Genomic DNA, 13988 nt, shown 5'->3' with positions numbered 1-13988 from the left:
AACGCCACCAACATTCTGTCCACGACATCTGCATTTTCTCCTTTCCTATTACTTCCTCTTACTTATAACACTTCTCCCGTCCTGACCCCTCACTCTGGAGTTCTCTACCATGTAGCATCAGACTCTCCCCAGCTTTCAGCATTTAAAAACTCCCTTAAAACTCAACTTTTCAAGGGAGTCTATATGACATAGCTCTAACATCCACCTCCCACCTACTCCTTCACCCATCCAACTCCATTGGGACCACCAGTGCGGCTGGACCAATTTCCATGCTACTGTATGTAACACCCCCTCATATCCCCATCCTCAAGCCTTTACGGAATCAGCCATCGGACTGGACCATACTCCAACCTGAGGCATTCTTCATCCCGCAATGAGCAGCCATTTTACCTTTTTTGTTTAAAGATTGTCCCTCGTTCGTTCTAGATTGTAATCGCTCATGAATGGGGCCCGTATTACCTCTCTGTATCTGTTTATGTCGTGATCAAATCTCTGTACCCCCACTCTACCGCGCGGCGGAATATGCTGGCGCTTTACATATAAATGATAATATGGTCACCAAATCTCATGGAACCCATGGGCTAATAGCAAGCCGCAACTGAAGAAGTGGTATTTTCTTGTTGGCTCGATACCTGTGGCCGTATTGAGATTTCCACGAGGAACACCGACACCTAAAACATTAATTATCTCGGGAAGGTGGGAGGGTCTCTGGAGCTGAAAGTAGAGCAGGTGGACCCAGTGGTTCCAATGATATTAAATAAAATCAATATGCTTTGTTTGTGGGATTGCTGGTTTAATACACAAAATTTGCTGGAGGATTCCACTGTGAATGTTTCAGGGGGAAAAGTACAGACACATTGTAGTATCATTTATGTTGAGCATGTTGGACTCCACTGCTCAAAACACAAATGCAGTCAAATCTGCTTAAAGTGCGTGTGCATATATACGAACATTCTAAAAGGTGTCAACATGACAAGCATGCAGGACAGATAAGCTGGCACGGACTAAAAATATATCAACTGCGTAGATGCTTTTAAAAATAGTGTATGGAGTGATTTATCAGAGAGCAATTTTCATACCTAGGCTATCATAGTGTTAAAAATATTGTGGTCTTGAGTGTCTAACAGCTTTAATGTAAAGAATCTGTTACGTTCTCTCTTTTTTTAAGATGGGTGTAATCGGTCTTTGCATGGTAAAGCAGCTGTGTAATGTTTGGTGGCCACCTGTACACTGTAGCTTTCTCAGCTTCCCATCAGTACTTTACTGTACTGTATTGTTGAACAAACGCAACATAGCCACTGCTTCTTGTAGTTAAAAAAAAAATAATACTCTTTACTTGCTTAAAAAATGCTGTTAACTAATAAGTAAGACCCCTTGGCACTTCAAATGTAGCATTTTGTGCAGATTTGTAGGACTGTAGAGTGCTAAAGCAGCAGCAGTTCCACTTACCCAGCTACGTAAAGGGTAAGTAGGTAGGGTGTAAGACAACATTGCTGTATTATTTTATGATACTTCCCACACTTCTGTGATAATTAGCCTAATACTTTTGTCTTGTGAGCACACTGAGAACATTTCTCTAATAGGAGCCATTGCTTATAAGCGTTTGATTCTGATACAGGTTGATTTTGAAGCCCATCAGCATAATAATACAATGATTTGTAAAATAAATACATTAGATTGTCCGTAGTAGACAGAAATTCCGAATCGCTCAGCAGCATTGTAAATGTATTCAGAATTTGGTACAGAACTGTATGTAAAGCACAAGTCTGTGATCTCCAATTAAGGATAGGTTATAAGGGACATAGTAATAACCCAACTGCATACTTTCCTCCTTCCATACATCATGTATAGTACCTTTATGAGGCGATCCATGCTTTTTCCCATGCATAACCGCAGATATCAGTGTATAACAAGCATGCAGAAAATGCCACCGAATGACTGCCATGCAACCGCATTTAACATCGGTGCATAATCAAGCAACGAAATGCAAACTCGAGTTTTGCTAGCTTTTTGAAAGCTAGTTGCATTGATTTCATGACACACTGGCTATTGCTACTCCTACAGGGGGACACCCAGACTAATAAACGGGCTTACACATGGACATGTGTGTTCTAGCATAAGACCTTCTTTTTTGTATTTGAATTGCTGTGGATTGTTATTGCACATCCGCAGGTGCATTTACTAAGTGATATAAGCAGTTTTATGCTGCTGACATTTGTAATAATGTGAACAAATATATCTGATGTCCACACACATCACATGAGAGTGCAGGCGCGCCTCCCCTGAAGTCCTCAAGGGAGGTTAAAGGGCGGGAGGCCAAATTTTCTGGGAGTACTCTGGAAAATAAATTCATGGCTGTGTTTTTTACAAGTACTGTAGTTTTAGACTGAGTGTGGTATGTGTGCATACTGGAGGGTCTGTATCCCTATGTGCTGCAACATGCTCACTTTTGTCATTGTTTTCACAATTAAATAATTTCCCATTTGATTTTGCTTGTTGCGAATTTCTACTGAAGTCTATTATGTTCTACACTTTCAAGTAGGCAATGTCCTTTTTCCATTATCAAAACACACAAAGTACAACATAATCTTCCAGTCTCTCACTGGCACAAGCAGGGGAAATGCCTTGTTGCATTGATAAGAGACCGTGGTTCCATTCGCTACATCTCGTATGGCTAGATATTTTAATCAAAACAAAATATGTGGGCACTTGGATAAAGTCAACAAGTTGAAATAGAAAGTTTATTATTTGTTCATTAAAATTCAAAGTTTAGGTTCCCAGTGGAAGCCTTTTCAGGAACGGACTGGCTCCATTAGAAACAGAAACATTGGATTTTAATGGACAACTAATAAAGTGAACAAGTTTAAAATATGCAGTTTATTATAGTGCCAATGTGTGGGTTTTTTGGACTACTGTATACCCAACACCTAGATTTATATGGTGTACTTACCACTCCTTAGCAGTATACTTCTTTTTCTAGAGTGCCATCTGTTTTATTTCTTTTTCTTACATGTTTTCAAGGAATCGTGTGAAAATAAGGTAAATTATATAATATGCTCCAGAAACTTTTGGGATGGCCAACATATGTCAAATCAATTCCACTGGAGCCTATTCAGCAACTAAGGCGTAAGCAGGTCTCTTACCTTATCAGATTTATGCTAATGCTTGCAACAAGGCTCTTATAATTAGCTCCACTGGAGTCCATGCTAAATATTGGCAGGTTTGACATTTTTATTTCTGAAGGTAACTGAATCTCCCTTGACATTATGTGAGGGGATTTGTGACTCTGTGATACCTTGATTGGAAAGGAGTTTGGTGCATCAGCTCACCATTGCGGATGGAAAATTTGGCAGTGCTGAAGTTGTCAAAATAGAAATGTGTGTTTCAATGGAAATATATTTTAGATCTCCCAGCCAATTTAAATTAGCATACATTTCTGTACAATGTGATGAGTATCTCTATACATGTATTGAATGCCAATGCTCCATCCTGTTCCAGATATCATATTAAGATATATATTATTTTCCTATATAGCACTGACCAGTCTAATTCTTGAGCAGGAGGCACAGGGAGATAAAGTGACTTTCCCAATGTCACAAAGAGCCGACACTGGCATTTGAATTGGTCTCCTATGCTGCAAAGTCCATGTCAATGATTTCAGGAGTCCGTGCCTGTAATCACTCAGTCATCGATATTCACTGAAGTGTGTGTGTGTGTGTGTGTGTTATATATATATATATATATATATATATATATATATATATATATATCAATCTCGTGCCTTCAACTTTAAAGCAGCAATGAGCACATTCAAGAAGCCTTAAGTGTATACAGTATTGAAGAATGACTCAGGATGTGACATTCAGTCCAGTTTTATTTCATCAATGTTTTAATTTATAGCATATGGACCGAAGGGCCAAAGGTGAAATACACTTTAAGCTTCTGGAATACAGCTCTTTCAAGGCATCTATATACACTATTTGGGCAAATTATGTGATGGCAGATGAGCAATCGTATATCTTCTATCCTTTCACAGCTGGCCTTCACCCGAGTTTGATCCAAGCCAAATCCGCCTGACCGTTTACCAGGACTGCGAGAAACGAGGTCGAAATGTCTTGTTCGACTCCAGTGCCAAACGCAAGGCAGAGGAACTGTCCGTGTCGGTAAGCTGCCCCTAATATTTTTATCGAAGCTTCATCACGCAGTCTACTTTCCAAAGCTCCGACGTACAAAGATTACAGCAGAAAGAGCTGCCTATTATGCTATATTTAAATACAGATTGAGTTGCAGTGTGCGCCAGTTAAAACTTGTCTGGACGAGTGAATTCTATTTTCTATGTGTGTAATCTTTTCATCCTAAACTTTTATCGCCTTCATCCCATGTTTGTAAAAGTTGTCTATTTTGATAGAACTGTAGTAAGTATGCAGCCATATTGTAATGGTATTTATCATTTGTGCAAGCAGAAGGGGAAAGATCCTGTAGTGATGCACACTTCCAAATAGTGAGTGAATTAATAAGTAACCTTTAATAAAGATAATAAAATAAAGAGGCTGTAATGTTTGCTAGGGCTCTATTTATAAGTTGTAGCCTGACAGGCAAAAACAGTGTGTAGCAAACATTCAAGTAATATGTAACCAGACCCATCACCTAGATGAACATATAGAACGAATAAATAATAAAACTAGAGCTGCCTCTGAGATACTTTGATTTTTACATTCAGAATCCAATATAGACACAGAGACACAAATTCCATATAAGTTGCTTCCCTTTAAAGCAGCAATACTACATTCTTCCCCCCGCCCCCCCCCCCCTCTTGTTTTTTTTAAATAAATATGTAAAGCGTGTGACAATGTATAATTCTACATTCTTATCTAAACTGGCAATTGTTTGGTGCTCCTGTTTTTCTAAACCTGTAAAAGTCCTAACATAATGGCTACCTTTCAGTTTCAATCAATCCTTCAGTCAGTGTAACTCAGCAGTTACAATGTATCTATAATGTTACTAAGGTAACGTTAAGTATTGTTATAGTTTGCAGTTCAAACTGCTTGGAACATTGGCAACAAATTATCACAAACAGAAAATTGTTGCAAATATCTTGCACTGCTTGGGAGGTTGGCTAAAATCTGCTATAGAAATAAAAAAATAATCCTTTAAAAAATGGCATTAATAGTTGAATTAAAAAAAAAAGTGGAAGTATTATCTGATACCACAGAACTGAATGTCATTTTTTTTAACATATAAGATTTCACGTGCATTTATCATGAGCACAAAGCAGTCCTAAATTGTCTATCCAACTTTATCTTCCTACTGTAAATATAGTTGCTCTAGTTTCATAGATGTGGAAGTATGAAAAGCAGACAGGATATAGTAAGGAGTTGGTAAGTTTAGTTTTGATGAAGTAGAGGAGAGACATTTCCTAGCATTAGCTAACAATTTAAAGCTAATATATATTGGTTAGTCCTGCGGTATATAAAAAATACTAAAAATTGATTAGGCCTAGTTGTAACTATTAGTAATTCCATTATTCAATATTAGGTTAACTGTTACCCTACTGTACTACATATACCTCTTAATCAAGTAGTATCAGAGCCCCAAACCTCAGATCGCGGACTAGTGTGTGTCTCTGCCTCAAGGCAGCTTGTCGTGGCGTGTGACGTGACACATCACGCATTAGACCCGATGTACGTTTCACTTAATACCATCAGCTTCTTCCGAGGGACTCGCCATTATAGGATCTTTCACCTTCTGTACCTGCACAAATCATAAATACCATTTCGATATTTATCCTAGAAAGCACCCTCTTCATCATCATTTTACTGGCAGGGCAAGATTTGAGTAGGCACAACGCAAAACAAGGGTCATACCCATGTGCTCTACTAACGAACCCAACATGTATCTGACATGGTGTAAAATTACGTCCGCTGACTCCTGTAAGATGTTTGCAGAGCGCTTACAAAATGTTCTTTATTAGCTGTTTATCTTACCATTTGTATGACTTAGCCTACATTATTGGAGAATGTCGGTGCTCATAGAGATTACCTGGTGGCTGCCAAAAGCCTCAACAAAAGCCCAGGTGTTTGCTCCTTGCAACAACAAATCTGAAGGACTAACCATTTGTACTCTGTCTTTTTTGAGTCCGCAATGTAGAGAGTAGTTCTATTAATTCATATAACTGCTCTCTACATTACTGACTCAAAAAAGAGAGTGCAGTGCATTGAATACAAGCAATGCATATTCTATGTGATGTGTTTGAAGCACCAGTCATAGTATACATTGGATTTGCAATTGACTGAAAGCACAGTGACATGTAACGTCTTCTTATTTGAAACTTTTATAGAAAACAAACAGCAGTGGTAGCAAATTCCATAGGGTGTGTAATACAGTACATGCTGCTTCAGTGTGGGACTAATGAAGGGTTTTATCTGTAGTAAAGTAAGAATGCTGCACTGATTCAGTTTGAATAACGACAGAATGATCAAATAATGGACCTTAACACTGCTGCCAGTAGTATCACTGCATCACTTAGATTGTAAGCTCTCCGGGGCAGGGATTGCCTTACCTATTGTGCAATTCTGGTTTTTTACACACATTGTATTCTAATTTCCTAAATATTTTTATTTATTTTTCTCGGAAAGATCTGCATACATTGTTGGCACTATATAATTACAAATATATTTGCATAGAAACATGCTTGCACAATATTTTTTGAATTCTCACTTTCCCATAGCCTGCGCCATGGGTCAAATGTATATATAAAAATAGAAATAGGGCTCAAATCTACAGCGGTGTCCAATAGGGATTCAAAGCTAGCCCCACATGTGGTTGTCTTTCCATATTCGCCACAGTCTTGTATCATTCACAATCGTTTTGCGCCACCCATTGCGTTGTGCCTGTGCCCAGGACCGGAGCCTGGTTTCCCAGGGTGCTCTCACCCTCACATCCCCACCCTTCTCCTCCTCCCCCCCATATCCCAATATAAACACTAAGCTTCCCCACCCCCACTAAACTTAAGCCCCAAATACACATAATAATACACACACACACACACACACACACAATACACATCACACACCCACCCACACACGCACTCCAAATACACATACCCCTCCCCCACCCTACACCTTAACTGGAGGGAGGACTCTAGTGCCACATGGTGATCACACCGCCAATGTGGAAGCGGGACCAATTTTTGGCGCGTAGCGGGGGTGCTGTAAATGAAGGTGCTGGTCAGCCGAGTCCTCCCGCAGATGTCCTGCTTCTCCCCCCTGCCTGTGTCCCCGTTCACCGCAACGCAATGTCCAGTTCGCCATATGTGGCTAGTGGCGAACGTATTAGACACCGCTGCTCTAGTGCATCAATAGAACAAAAATACACAAGTTGTTGCCTGAAGATATTTAGATTGTATTACCCTTCCATTTTATTTATTTTGTTCATATTGTTCAATATAAGCTCTCTATCGGCTAGATTTAAGTTTGAGCTTCTCTTTCCTGATTGGTATACTCAGTCATTTTTAAATGGCTGCACCTATTAAAGGGCCAGTCCCTCGTAGGACCAAAGTGTATTAATTCCTTTGATATGTTAAAGAGGCAATCGAAGCGGCATTTAAACAACAATAAAACATCTATTTTGTTTTAATATTCTATATGCAACCTTTGATTACCTTTGTTGAAAACAACTTGCCAACGCTTCCGATCTATTCATTCTCCCGTAATCAAACAGGAAAGAGCCTACTTCTCAGGGTTCACTAAATGGCTGCCTTCCTGTTTCAATCAATCCTTCAGTCAGTGTAACTCAGCAGCAACAATGCATTCTTATATTACTAAGGTAGCATTATCTATTGTTACAGTTTGCAGCTCAAACTACTGGGAATATTGGCAACAAATGATCACAAACAAGAAAGTGTAACAAAGATCTTGTACTGCTGGGGAGGTGGGATAAACCCTGCTATAGAAATGATATTAAACCTCATTAAGATTTGAATAATACATTTTTTTAAATGTAGTAAGCAATTAGATTGTAAGCTCTTCGAAGCAGGGAGTCCCTTTCCTAAATGGTACTTTTGTCTGAAGCCCTTCTCCCTTTTATGTGTTATTTGTGTGATTATCACGTGTATTACTGCTGTGAAGCCTATGTACATTAATTGCGCTATATAAATAAAGACAGACATACATACATACATATATACATAAAAAGATACTACAGAACTGATTTATTTTTTTTAAAAATACGTAGGATATTTGCTGGATTGCTCCATTAAGGGGTCTCATTTGAGTAATTGATATCTTTTTTTTTTTTTTTTTAATCTAACGCCCATACACTGTACGTATTTTTAATTTTTTTTATTTTTATAGTTAATAGTTAATGCGAGTAGAGCTACTAGTGCCAACAAAGTGTTAGAGAACCTGCTTAAAATGTCCTCCTGTGCGGTGCAAATGGCAGTCCCAATCTGCTGCCCTGCCATAGACTTACAGCAAGGGTGTAGAGGAGCACAGCAACGTTTCCTGGCAGCATACCAGCTAGTGGACCGCCAAAATCAGGGTAACTCCAGACAGGAAATAGTATTAAAAGGATACTTTAATGGTCAGTATATAGACAGCAATGGTAGGGACGCACCTACGCGTTTCGTCCGTAAAGGACTTTCTCAAGGTGACGGACGAAACGCGTAGGTGCGTCCCTACCATTGCTGTCTATATACTGACCATTAAAGTATCCTTTTAATACTATTCCCTGTCTGGAGTTACCCTGATTTTGGCGATCCACTAGCTGGTATGCTGCCAGGAAACGTTGCTGTGCTCCTCTACACCCTTGCTGCTTGTATGTACCCTGAGAGGATTGCACGCTGGATCGGAACCACCCTTCAAGGACACCACCAAGGAAGGTAAAGGGCTTATGCCCCTCATACTATTACCTCCCAGTGCTGGACTGACTGATATATTTCCCCCAGGGTGGTATATACCATTATAGGAGACCTATTTTGGGGTACCCGCGTGGGCACCACCAGGCCTCTGGTTTTTCACCCTGGGATGTTATGGATGGATTATTCTACATGTCCTTGAACTTGGATCCAATATGATATATATCATTTATGAGCTATCTATGGTGAAGCACCAATAAACACTACTTACCTGCCATAGACTTAACTCGGCCATGTATAGAAAAGTGCCTATAGTGCTGCTGTGCTGCTCTATGCTTACGGTTTGGTTTGTACCACAGCCTGAGCATAGATATTGTATTATAACCATACACAATGTTTTCTTACGATATCTAAATTAACTTGACAAGGCAAAAAATATATACATATGGTCAGGCTTACAAAAATACGCTAGTAATGGTCACGGGTTCAGCTTGTAGAAATAATGACTAAATAGTTGCTATGTCAGTCACATGGAGAGGTTCTAAAAATTGCCTCCAGGAATTGCCAATGTTCTGCGTTTTAAGGGATGATTTGTAGCTTGGAAGTTGCTGACATGTGGTATCCAAGAGATCCCGAACATGCTGACTGCTCCTACTGCCCCTACGCTTGAGTTCATGGCATTCTACACTACAGATCATGTGGTTGGGAGGAGGAGCAGCCATGTGGTTAAGGCACTTGCTTCTGAAGTGAGCGATCACTGTACCAAACCCAGTGACAGCTACTTGTGTCCATGTCACGACATTTGATCTCCCTGTGCCTCACTTACTAGATCTACTCCTAATGTCCGATTTATAAAGTAGAAAGTAGAAATTATTCCAAAATATTTACGGTAATTAGAAGCATTAGGGTAGCCATCACTGGGATAAAAATGTAGACTAATTTCTGGCTTTGGAATCCCCTCCAGAGGGAAAAGAAGAAAGCATGGAATATTGATATTGCCGTGTTGTATGCGGATGTACAGGGAGATAAAGTTATTTTCATAAGATAACACCGCAAAAGTTTGCATACTTAAAATTCTGCATGCCAGCCAGTACATCCACCTCTTCCCTAAAGATATAAATATGAGTTCTTCTTAACACCAGCCCTTCAATCTGCCATTATTACCCTATGTAGTGACAGTGCTATATTAGTGTCCTCTTTTTTTCCGCTTCTATAGCAATAATCATTGATCAATTTGCAGTCAGAGGGGACCGAGTGCATTGCACACCAGGGGTTGCTAGCCCCACTTGCTGTGAAGGGATTGAAATGATCAGGTAGAGGCACAGCAGTGTGGCCAATAGTGAGCACATTTATAACAACACATTAGTTTCCATTTAAAGGGTCTGTGCATTTGGCTCCCATGAAACATGCAGCACCTTGGTCCATTTCTCTAATAGGAGTGGTAGATATTAGTGCCAGTGACCCCATCACACTTGATCAGAAGGCAGCAAAGATGTTGAAAGCCTGGGCAGCCAGCCAATCTCATGTAACCACTAGTGATCGGGGATGCTGAAGAATTAGGGCAACATTTTCACTCTGAACAATCTGGAATAGATGATGGCAACCAACATTCTCACCTCATAGGTCATTGATTGTAGTTGTAGCTAAAGTGTATTTCTAAAAGTATTCATGAACCTGGCACAGATATATTCCTTGTGCCAAGTTTTAATTGCTTCTGGTGTCGCTGATTTATGGGGTCATTAAATGAGAGATGTGCAGTGCAGTTTACAGCTGCTTAACACCCACACTTTTTTGTTAAGTTATTTGTATTTACGGTTCCAAAATCTTGTGTGATTTGCCTAAAAGCATTATTTAATTCTACGCTTCCCTTCGGTCCCACTCACTTGAATGGGTGGTAAGTTATGGCATAGTATATTGTGATACTGGTTTGCTGATCTTCACAAAATACCAACCTTACTCTTGCCCGCTCAGGAGTTGTCCTTCCAGATTGACATATTTGTTTTATCCTTAGAAATAAGTCATTCTCACACACAAACACACATCTCATTTGCATAGCATTTGCATAGCTATGTATATACCAAGTGGTTGTTTCCCGAAATAGGACGCTGTGCTGTTTGACTGTTTGAGAGGAACTTGCAAAAAATGTGGTGCATACAGTTTTGTCTCTGAAAGTTGCTTGTAGCCAGCGGAATCAGTGTGGTTTCTGTCACATGCTTGCTGAGCTTAGCCAGAGACTTTGTTTGTTGGGTCAGAGATAAATTGCAGTTTTAGTGCACGAGTCATTGCTGCAGTCATATGATTTGTCTTTTACGGGCTCCACCCTGTTTGCACTGTCTGGCAATCTAAAGTGTGTCATATGAGCAATTAATAAACACACGAGGTTCAAGTAACAAACGATAGGCTAAATTCTGTGCCTGAATACAGTATTCTTTATATACTTCATTATTTTTACCCCTAATGCATCAGTCCATTTTATGTAATTTTTCAAAAGTTCATGTTAATTGCTTGAAGACTACATCATCATTTAAATTATTCTGTATGTGTCCATATATATGAGTCAGGTGCTGCATGTGAGAAATGTACCATTCTCATGGAAGCGATTTGGGAATGTCTCATTCTATTTTATATGCCAATTCCCTTCCCCGCCCATTGAAAGCCAATTTTTTGAGAGAGACAAAAGTAAACCTCTCAGTGGCTGAACCTTGTACAAACGGGAGGGATTTATAGGCATATGGGGAATATAGATGTTTTTTTGTTGAGCATCCTCCAGTTACTGTACATTAGTTTTTTGTTTGTTTTTTAAGATGTAGAAAGAAAATAGTTACTAAAATAAGGAATTAAAAAGAAACTCACCAATGTCAACAGTCAGTGCAAGAGGTCTAAAAAGTAGATATTAAAGTAAAGACAGGAGAGATGTGAGTGCATCTACATGGCTAACTCAGGTTCCCTCCAAACCTGTTTGTTCCAGTCTGTAAAATAGCCCCCAGACGGCAGGCATTAAAATTCTGGCCGTAGGCGGCGTTAGTTTGCTGCATTACACCGCTTGTACAGCAGAGCCGGCAGACTGTCTTAAGGGCCAGTAATCATCAAAGCGTGATGCAGGGTATCGCATCTGCCTTGGTGGTAACTGCGTTTGACTTGAATGGCAAGTTACCACCAGATTGGGCACAATATCCAACATCGAGCTTTGGCTTCTGGCCAAAGTCTGCTTGTTAGGGCTTTTAGGTTAATCGCCCTTTTGTCACTTATCCTATGCACATGGGGTTGTCAACTCCGGTCCTCAAAGACCACCAACATGTCAGGTTTTAAGGATATCCCTGCTTCAGCACAGGTGGCTCAATCAGGGATATCCTTCAAACCTGACCTGTAGGTGGCCCTTGAGGACTGGCATTGGCCACCCCTGCTATACACCATATTATCATTGATTGTACACATCAACAGTGCCCCTAAATTAGCAGCGTTTACATGCCCAAGAATACATTGTAATCCTAACATTAATTTCTAATCCTATCGTTTATTTCTGCCCGCTCCAATTTTAGAGGTTGCACATGTTAACCATTCTGTTTTCACCTTCAAACATTCCTGACTTTGAGTCCAACCCCAGTCTAAATTTCCATGGCTTGGCTACATCTTGTTGTAGTTTTTGTCAAGTGACTACTGCAGTTGCTTTGCTCACTACACTAATTTGTCTGCAGATGATTTATTGCCATGATGAGCCGTGCGTTACTGGATGGTGTTAACATTACAACATGTAACATGCCAGCCTAAAAAAATGTTTACATGGAATTCAAAGGACCTAAAATAAAATGCTCTTTGCAATGTTAACACATTTAATCCTCAAAGCTGGGGCCAAATGATGTCCAGACTTTGTAGCAATGTTGAGCTTCCAGCTGTCCCTTTTTACAAAGGGTAATCCAGCATTTAGATGAATCTGTTTCTATACATATATTTTTCCATCAGGACAACGTAGTGTGTACATTTTGATGTACAGTAGCATTTTGTTTGTGACCATTTTTGCCTCCCAGAATTGATGTCGTCAGTAGTTAAAGTGTGATTGTATAAGGGGGATATAGAATATCATTCCTTTTTTATTTGGGGACCTGGAATTTATTTGGGAACCAGTCCTACTTTATTTTTCAAAGAAAAGTATATATTTTAAACAAAGGCTCTCGTTTTCATAGCACAAATTTAAGTGTTTTATATAAGTATTTCTAAATGAAGTCCAGGCTTATTTAGCAGGGTTAGACTTTAGTTGTTGTTGAACATGGTACAGTACGCCTGCTATTTGAGAAATTTCGATCATTAGTACTTATTGGAGGTGTCGAAAAGATGCATCACACATCGGATTCCCACGCGTGTGCCAGTCTGTGAAACACCATGCAGAATTTTAACTCCAGATCTTGGGAAGTGTATATGGGATAGCTGTGAACAACATAGGATTGTGTTAAGTGTGAATAGTATTTACTTGAAAGAGAGACAGATAAGGGCAGAGGGGGGGGGGGGGGGGTTGGTTTTAACATAGATGTTTTAACTCCACACCATGCCCTTTCAGATACTTGTTTTTGTACAGTGTGTTTTAGTGCCCACGATGATGGCAGCAGATGACTGTATTGTTTGAGTGTCTCTAAGTGACCTGAAGACCACAGGACATGCATAACTGCATGTCCTCCTGATATTTTGATCCAGTCCTAGTTTACAAATGCCATTGAAAGTGCATCCTGGTCTATGTCAGTCTTGCATCTCTACTGTAAATGCAAACTTGAAAAAACAAGAGTGGACTGCAGTCTCCTGATGACATGGTTTTGGGTTTGCGATACGGGGCAAGGAGCTGGCACGCTGGGTTTTTATACATCTAAGCCAATTGGCATCAGGCAGGCCATTGTTGCTTTATTTAACCTATTCACTAACATTTGCTGTATAGAGCCCCCTGGAAGCGAATTGGTGCTTTGCAGTGTATACCAGGCACCTTAGGAAGATGAAGGTTAAAAAAAAAAATGATGCATTTCTTGCCATACGAGTAATGAAGAGGTTTATGGCCATATTTCCTGAGCGGTGCTATATAGATAACGCTATTAAATGTTATGGCTCGTTCAAAAGGGCATATGTATCATGGGAAAAGTAAGGGCAATTTTGG

The 13988-nt window shown here is 39.8% G+C and overlaps 1 protein-coding gene across 3 annotated transcripts in view; it reads left to right on the top strand.

The window, feature by feature from the left end:
• Window positions 1–13988, top strand: part of FNIP1 (folliculin interacting protein 1) — a 127813-nt gene that overhangs the window by 46929 nt on the left and 66896 nt on the right. For all 3 annotated transcript variants that reach the window (XM_075601193.1, XM_075601191.1, XM_075601192.1), the window contains exon 2: window positions 4037–4163. In XM_075601193.1, the coding sequence (XP_075457308.1) occupies window positions 4037–4163 (127 nt within the window). The remainder of the gene's footprint in view (window positions 1–4036; window positions 4164–13988) is intronic.

This window comes from Ascaphus truei, chromosome 5 (assembly GCF_040206685.1).
Source record: "Ascaphus truei isolate aAscTru1 chromosome 5, aAscTru1.hap1, whole genome shotgun sequence".
Taxonomy (NCBI): Eukaryota; Metazoa; Chordata; class Amphibia; order Anura; family Ascaphidae; genus Ascaphus; species Ascaphus truei.
Note: the sequence above shows the minus strand (reverse complement) of the source record. Positions and strands in the feature narration are given on the sequence as shown.